The 8,861-nt window shown below is 43.4% G+C and overlaps 1 protein-coding gene across 2 annotated transcripts in view; it reads left to right on the top strand.

Moving 5' to 3' along the window:
• The first annotated feature begins 4,229 nt into the window (after positions 1-4,229).
• Urb1 (URB1 ribosome biogenesis homolog) overlaps positions 4,230-8,861 on the top strand; it is a 69,368-nt gene continuing 64,736 nt past the window's right edge. Inside the window, exons 1-2 of one of the 2 annotated variants that reach the window (XM_015478693.2) lie at positions 4,230-4,501; positions 8,246-8,385. In XM_015478693.2, coding sequence (XP_015334179.1) covers positions 4,360-4,501; positions 8,246-8,385 — 282 coding nt within the window. In that variant the 5' untranslated portion in view covers positions 4,230-4,359. Of the gene's footprint in view, positions 4,502-8,245; positions 8,517-8,861 lie in introns of those variants that run through there. The other variant, XM_048803567.1, reaches the window with a different exon arrangement.

Here is an 8,861-nt window from a genome sequence, read left to right as displayed (position 1 = left end):
CTACATGTTGCTGTTCAGGCCCTCAACTCAACAACCTAGTGTTCTTGAGTAGTCAGTCAGTCCAGTCTGAGTTCTCGGTCATCAACATAATACGTATTTATTGAGGACATAGCCCTTTCAGGCATTGTTCCAGAAGGATCTGTGTGTACCATTTTAAAATCTATTTTTGAAAATTGAGGCATGTCCCCAAATTTAAAACTATAACATGTGGGATGATGGTTGGAATTCAGGCAGATTGATGCCCATCTTCAGAAGCTGGTTTTCTTCTTTGTCCATGACCTACCTGCCTTCTCATTCCCTCCTCTCCCCACATTTAAAGCCACAGTGATAAGCCAGGTGCAGTGGTGCTTGCCTGTGATCCCAGTTACTTGGGAGACTAAGGCAGGAAGATCACAAGTTTGAGGCCAGCTCATCAAGACCCTAGCAACTTACCAACTTAGACCCTCTCTCAAAATAAAATTTAAAGGACTGGGAATGTGATTCAGTGGTAAAGCACCGCTGAGTTTAATCCCTAGTCTAAATGAATGAATGAATGAATGAATGAATAAAACCACACAGTCACTAACTAAAACACAGTACTAAACATTCATTTGGGGGGGGGGTTTGATCTCCAAGAGTCCTCTTTTAAAATGTAAAAAATAATTTTGCTCACATCCAGAGATGATAAAAAAAGCATAAAAATATTTTTGAATATGCTTCAAACTGTTACTCTTCCCCAACACCTTATGGTGAATTTATCAAGTTTCCTTATTTTCTGATGACTACCTGAGAACACTTTTACAAGGGAACAGGTTATGGAGTATAGGGAAGGAAGACAGGACCTAGCATAGGGATCCAGGAAGTCCTGAGAGAGACAGCTCCCTTATTGCTATTTTATTTCATATTGAAGAAGGGGAATATTTTTGACTCTTTTTATTTTATTTTATTTGTGGTGCTGGGGTTTGAACCCAGGGCCTTGTGCATGCAAGGCAAGCACTCTACCAACTGAGCTATATCCCTAGCCTTACTCTTAATTGATTCAGTGAAGGAAAAAGATAGACAATGCTTCTGCTTTTTCTATTTTTCACTATAATTTTAGAAGGAAGCCCCTAATAATCTAATCATAGTTATACTAATGTAATGTGTCCATTGTTCAAGTCACTCATTTATTGCATGGCCTTGTGACAGTTATATCATCCTGGATTCTTGGCTAACTTATTTACTTGCATGGGATGTATTAGGTATGTTATAGCCTCAATGATATAATATATAATAAGTCCTTTATGATATAAATAAATATATATGATATAATATATAATAAGTCCTTGGTGGGTAGAGATACTGAGTTACACTTTCTGGAGTATATTATGATTAGCTATATAAAGCAATGTACATATCATATGTTGGCAGATACTGGTACTTTGTTGACATAAATTTGGGAGAATAAGATGCTTATTTCTCTTTTCCAGCCTGTGGATATTGTGTCCTTCACTGGGATTTATAGCAACTGCCTTTGAAACAATACATTATATTTCTTTTTGCTAAACAAGCAGATAATTAAACCGTCTTGATCTCAGAAAATGTTACACTAAAACATTTATCAGTAATGAGATTAGAATTTGTACCAGAATAGAGAAAGGAATTCCATGCTTTCGCTCTCTAAAATGTGATTGTATTAATAAGCTTTGATCCAAATTAAATAATGCAGGATAAAACTACAAAAATAACTTCGTCTAGTGAATGAAAACTCTCATATTCTGAGGATTTATGATGAACACAGTATATTATGAACTTTATGTAAGTTTTGATTGAACTTCTTCTTTTGCTCCTTTCCAGGACTTAAATTTAACCTTGTCAGATTGAAATGGGTAAGAAATGAACACACACACTTAACAGGTGTAAATGAGAAGGAAGGTCTCTGGAGATGATCTCATGAGCTTCACTAGTGGCTAATAAAGGTTGGTCACTTCCTTTCCTAATTCACCATAGTCCTGGGGTCAGTTCAAAAGCTTCCAGACTCAAACCTGCATTGTGAGCCTTTCGATCGAATTCCAATAAATCAACCTGCTATTTTAGAATCGACTGACATTAACCTAGCTCAAGACTTAGGTCTATGCATTCATTCACATTCATATCTATATAGACATTTATTTATTCATCAGTTATTGAACCCTATGATGTGCCCTGTGATGTGCATTTTATATAGTGGGAATGGAGCCTTGACCTTTGTTTGTGTCATTAGACACATTAGTGCATATTTTGGTGAAGGAGTTTGACAAAGAATATTCCATATCACCAGTAGGTGAAAAGGGAAGCAAAGGAAAATAAAAAGTAAGAGAATAGACAGAGGGGTGAACAAGAAGAGTCCATATGAAGTGAGACACTTGAGGTTTGTCCAAAGAGTTTCAGAGAGAATGTCCCTGAGGAGGATGCCAGCTTAGAAGGTCCTAGGAGCTGTAATGCTCAATGTTCAACAGGCCAGAACAGACTTGAGGACAAACAATGCAGGTATTTTGTATGGAAAGCTAAATCACTATCTGAAGGTTGGTTGTTGAAGTCTGTATCTGAACAAGGGGTTAGTGACCTGGCACCAGTGACTTAGGGTATTGGCCTGAGTCTGTTGAGCATCCATCTATACTTCTGATCCATTACCTGACATCAGGTATGTCTCTGGCAAAGGATGGGATAGGCACTGCCAACTTCCATTTCTTTAATTTGGTGCTAGATGAGTCCTGGTTCCACTTAGGAACTGGAAAATCCTGGCAGGTTCCCTACTCTATCTAATTCTTTGTAAAGCAAACCAGCCCCAAGAGATAGTAATTTGCCCCAGGTCCACAGAGATGGAAACTGAATTCAGCTTTTGCCTGTGTCCTGCGCCTTCCTGCTGCCTCTTTGGGTGGGCTCACACTGGCAGAAAACAAATTTTGTGGCAGCCAATTAACCAGAGAGGAGGACTAGTGTGACCATTAGTTAGAAGTCTGTCTTCATTAGTAAGTGTTGCCCTTTATAGTCTGAACTTGGAACATTTCTCAATATCGCTACTTTTTTTTTTTCAAATGTGCTGGGGTGTCTCCCTCTGTCTGACTTCCCCCATATGACATTGGCACTTCCACAGGTGCATTTCCTAGTCTTCCTAGGCCTAGGGTCAGAGGCAATACCATGTGCTTTTTCTCTAGCAGGTCACAAAGAGCCACATCCTCAGGAGCTTAAAACACTCTTGCTTACAAAAAACAAGATGGTATTTTTTCACACTAGAAGACAGGACAGAGAATTCCAGGAATTACTGTCCTAATAATTATGATTTATTTAGATAGTATTGATGAGGTTGTGTTATACAAAATGCACTTGCCAATTTTTACTTATGCATTTTTCCTTTAATTTTATTTCAGCATATTTAATGCAGAGTACACAAGTCAATAACGGTTTGCAAAAACAGACTTTATTCCTGTCAAAGCAGTTTTACAAACATTGCATCATTTGCTGTGCAGGCAGGACTGGGTATGGCTGGCTTTACTATCTTCATTTGAATGAGGGAAACTTAGATGCTGCCCACTGAAGGTTTTCACACAAGTTACTTCATTTGATCCTCCCCGTGCATCTTACACAGCCGAAAGAGCGCGCACACTCCCATCAGTCTGGGCAAGAGTGGGGTGGAGGTTAATCAAGGCGACTTCCTGCTAGACAAGCCTGTCTGGTTCTGGTGGGGACAGACGATGGGGTCGGAGTTAGGGGCACATCCCTGGGTCCTGGTTCCCGAGGAAGGATTTCCCAGCAGCAAGCCCGCCTGGCATCTAACCCGGGAAAATCCACCCTGGCCAACCCGCGGGACCCCCAACAGGCAAAGTATAGAATCCCAGTGCGCGCAAGGCAAGTGCTTTAAGCGTCATCTTTAGGGCGCCCTCAAGTCAAGAGCTGAACTCGGGCTGCTGGGACGCGCGGAGGCAGGTGTCGCAGCGGTCCCCGAAGGACCTGGGAGGTCTTTCTGTTAGGCAACGGGAGAGCGCCGCCCGGGGCCAAAGGAGGGCCCCAGTAGGCCCTAACCCGCCACAGCCGGGCGGGGTGTCGTGGCCTGCGGGCCTGCCTCCAGCCCCAAGCCAGCCCACTGCGACCTCAGGTACCAACGAAACCCGGGCTCTGGCTAACGGCCTGCCCCGGCCCCTTAGCGAGCCCCGCCCCTCAGCAAGCTCCTCCCACTGACCCGGCTCTCCCCCCCTTACCACGCCCCTTCCGCTGATCTCCCATTCCGGGCCCCGCCTCTTCCGCTAGCCCCGCCCCGTCCCTCTCACGTGTGGGTTCGGGAGCGTGCCTGTTTTCTGCGGGAGTCCTCTCGCCTGGAGGCCTGAGGTGCGTGCTTTCCGTCGCACCGGTACCGTCTCGGCCATGGGGGTCTCCAAGAGGAAAGCCTCAGGCGGCCAGGGCGGCGCGGCTTCCGCTGCGGGAGCAGCCAAGCGGGCCCGCACTGAAGAGCTCACGGGCGTGCAGTTCAAGACTCGGCTGAGGGATCCGCAGGGCGCGGGGCCGGGTGAGTGCCGGGCGGCAGGCCCCGGGCAGCGAGCGCGTGCTTGCGAGGTGGCCTTCCTGCCACTGTCTAGACACGGTCAGACACAGCCTGCCGTTTCTGCGGGTCACTGAGGGTCAGAGCCAAGCTTCTGGTTTTGAAGGACACTGAGACTCCTGTGACTGTGCGTCCAGGGTCCCCGGCGGGCCAGAGCAGCTCCAGGACTGAGTGCTGCATTTCATTGCCCTGGGCTGTCAGCGACAACAACGGCGCTGCCTCACTTGGTTTTGACAGTTTCATGCTGTTGCCCATTTCCCTTGCCTGGGCAGAACCATCAGCCAACTCTAAAATCTCCTTGTTTCAATTATCAGGAAAGTAAATCAAGCATCCCCATTCACACACAGAAAATGTTTATAGGGTTTCTACTTGGTTCAGGCCAGTTCAGTAAGACAGTTTGGTATTTCCTTGGGCCGTTAGCGCCATTTTCAATGGCTGTGATCCTTCAACACTTAGGATGACCTGATAACACATGTGCAAGCTATGAGAAACCACCATAACTACTTGTCAGTTGCCAGGATTGGGTCAGTGACTGAGATGGAGCACATTCTGTAACTTAATCTTACTGTTTGTAAAGTGTAACCACACTTAACAACTACTTGCAATTCTTTAGAAAGTATGGAGGTTAGGAATAAAGAAACACAATTGAATGTGTTGCCAAGTGGAAACAGTGGCGGTATTTCTTCCACATTAAAGAAATTACTAAATCTATGGTCAGCATATCTTCAACTTCTAATTTTTCTCCTATGGATTCTGTTTTTAAACTTTTGATGCCTGCCAGGAACACATACTAATACATTTCATTCATTTAGCCTTTCAGTTTTTTATTAGGGTCCAGTGTTTGTTAGGGTTGAGATAAAATGGTGGTGAATAAAAATCTGCCACAGGCCTTGCCATTGTGTGTCTTACAGTCAAGTGAGAAAGCAGATAATCAATAAAATCACATATATATATATAATTCCAAAGGAGCTATGCATGGTGTCTGAGGGTACCTAACGGCCTTGGAACTAATTTGTGAGATGGAAGAAGATTCCTCCAAGGACATGGCTTTTCAAAAGGGCTATAGAAGGGGACAGAAACAAGAGCCCTTCTGGCACAAGATGTGTTTAGCTACTATATCCATATTTTATTGTCTGGCTCAGAGAGTACCATGTCATTCATGAGCTGCATCAATTGAGCAGGTGTCAGAAGACAACTGGATTGACAGGTGATGGTTGTAAAGGAAGTAGCTGAAAGATACTGCAAAGCTGAAAGTCAGTGGGTGAAAGCATGAATCCCTTGTGCAAAACTGCTTTAGATTTATGTTTGAATCTAGTCTCTTCCTTTGATTCTCTCCTCCCCTTTTTGATATGCTTTCAGCTTCCTCTGAGATAATTTCTGGAAGATCAGGGAAGTAGAATTGAAGGATGCATATTGGAGGATTTTCTTTCCATATAGGCTTGAGGGACAATTTCTATTTATACTTCTTTCGAATGGTACAGGAAAAAGCTGCAGGTGATTGGTAAAGGGTGCTCAGTGGATCATCAGGGATGATCCTAGATCAAGAAGGGTTCTGCTTCAAGCCAGTTCCTTGGAAAGTTTGTGCCCCATATTTCACTGCTGATAGAAAAGATCATACTGAAATACGAGTACACAAAAGATTAAACTTTGGAGCTCTCTAGACTCACATTGCTTCTGTGTTCTCTATACATTAAAGATAGTTCTGATCATTTGGATGTTCCTAGCCGAACCCTCCTTGTGCCTCATTCCAACCCCCGGCCTTGGCAGCTCTCCTTCTGAGTGGCCCTGGAGTCCATCAGCTCCCCTCTTTCTCCACCATCATTCTAGTCCAGGCACCTTCAGTACCTATTGGACTGTGGCTAAAGCTGCCCAGGGTTGGTCTCTTTTCTACCCTCGCTTCCCTACAGCCCTTTCTACATGCAGGAGGTAAATGATGTTTTAGAATTTCAAATCTGATGTTGTCACTCCTCTCATGGCTTCCTTCTGTGGCATCTCACTGTTCTTAGGGTAAAATCCAGACTCATTACTGGTACCTCATCTACCCTTGCTTTCTTCTCTGCCTTCATCTCAGGCCACGCTCACTCACCTACTCATCTACTTGCCTAGCATCAGTATTCTCCAGCCTCAGGGCCTTTGCATGTCCTTATCCTGGAACACTAACTTCCAATGCATTTTTGCCATTATCAGGTTAAGCATTACTGCTTCAGGGAAAACCTTCCCAGCCCTCAACTCTAAATCATGTTCCCCAGTTATAACCTCATTATACCTTGATTTTTTGCTTCATTGCACTTAAGTATAACATGACTATTTAAGTGATTGTGGTAGGTAGTTAATAAACATTCATGGAATGAAAGTTGGTCTCTGCTACTGCATTGTATGTACATGTGAGTAGAGGCCATTTCCAGGTTGTTCACCAGCACTTCCCAGGCACCCACTGTAATGCCCAGTGCATGTGGTGGGTGCTCAGTAGATGGTAAATAGAAAGGTGAGGTCAGAGATGGCAGGTGTAATAGATCAGCAGTTTCAACTCTTGAATAGCCTATACTGTCTGGAGTTTTATGTTAGAGTTTGGCAAATGATTCCTTAAAAAAGAATGAATATTACTACTGTTCTTTCTGAATATAGTAGCAGCCCTTGCTGTCTCTTGCATTCTTGCATTTTCTTAAAGGAGAGGGATAGGGTCAATTCCAGATACCTGAGGATTGAGCTCATGTGACCCTTAAAGGGAATTTTTAGGGTGAATTTATAGAGAAATATGCAAGTAGGAGTCATACCTCTTGGCTTTTGAAGAGCAATAAGGCCCACTGCAGTTCCTGGTGCTGGCAGTGGCCCAGGCTCTGTACACTATATACTCCATCCCACATAAAGCAGCACAGGTCAGCTCTAGCTTTTGAAGGAAGAACATGGTTTTGGGAGCAAGACTGCCTGGATTTGAGGTCTTGTTCTGCCACTTCTTAGTTAAGTACCCTTGGCCAGGGCCTCAGTTTTTTCATCTCTAAAATGGTTCTAGTTCATGGGGTGAAGGGTCATGGTGAGAATGAAGTGGCATGACATAGAGCTCATAGGTTGCCATCTGTTAGGTGAGGAAATGAAAGCTAGAAGGCCCAGGTGAGAGTGCTGGCTGGAGCCAGGATTGAAACCTGTGCATTCTGTCAGCTCACAGCTTGTTTATTCCTGTACTGCCTTCATTCATCAAGTGTTTTTGTAATGTCCATATGGATCATCTACTGGAGCAGTTGAAATAAAGTACATGGCTTAAACTGCAATTATTTATTTTCTCACAGCCTGGACCCTGAAAGCTGAGATTGAGGTGCCAGGATGGTTGTTTCTGATGATGATTCCTCCTGGATTGTAGTCAGTTGCCTTCTTTTTGGGTCCTCCTGTGGTCATCACATGTAGAGAGAGCCTTCTGATATCTCTTACTTTTCTTACAAGGACACCAATCCTGTGGGATGAAGGCCTCAATCCCATGACCTCATTTAATCTTAATTACCTCCTGAAAGGCTCCATCTCCAAATACAATCTAGTAGGAGGACCACATTATGTGAATTTGGGCGGGGGGAACAGTTCAGTCCATAACATTTCCAGTGGCTTCTCTGGCTGTGTAGGTAGGTCATGAGGATCACGACAGGGAAAGCGGTTGCAGTAGTGGCTATGATTGTTTCTGAGGAGACTGTCCTCGCTGACCTTTGAACATTACTCTTATTTCAGCCTTGGAAGCATTTGTCACTGCTGCCAAGAAGCTACCACAAGAAGACAAGTATGATATCGTGGAAGGGTATATAAAGATATCTGTTGAGTGTGCAGAAGTTTTCCAGCTTCTGAGTGGAGAGAAGCGGCCTGAAAATGAAGTATGTTGTTTCTTACCTGGTTTGATGAAGAGAAAAAAAAAGTTAATGATGTTGTGATGTTAAATTTGATGAAATAATGATATAAACATCTCAGACAGTGCCACGTTTCTACAAGAATGATGTTTCTACAGGTTTGTCTTGGTGCTATAGGAATACATTCACTAGTACCTTCATGACCTTTGAAAGCATTTTAGTTGGAATCACTAACTTATTATTAATATTTGGTGAATACTCTCAGAGGTAGGATCACAAACTCTTAATCAGAATGTACCTGACTTATTTTAATATAAGCAAAACAGCTAACCACTGTCTCAGGACATGTGGAATTGGTATTATCTTTTGGTTCCAAAGAGGTTGAAAATTTGAGATATTTATGAATTTGTTGAAGTCTCAAGATTATTGTTATAAAGACGGAACAGAATGTTCTCAAAGTGATGAGGCCCAATCCTTTTTAGAGTTTTCTCTCTTTTTGGGAG

The sequence above is a fragment of the Marmota marmota genome, unplaced genomic scaffold (genome assembly GCF_001458135.2).
Source record: "Marmota marmota marmota unplaced genomic scaffold, marMar, whole genome shotgun sequence".
Taxonomy (NCBI): Eukaryota; Metazoa; Chordata; class Mammalia; order Rodentia; family Sciuridae; genus Marmota; species Marmota marmota.
Note: the sequence above shows the minus strand (reverse complement) of the source record. Positions and strands in the feature narration are given on the sequence as shown.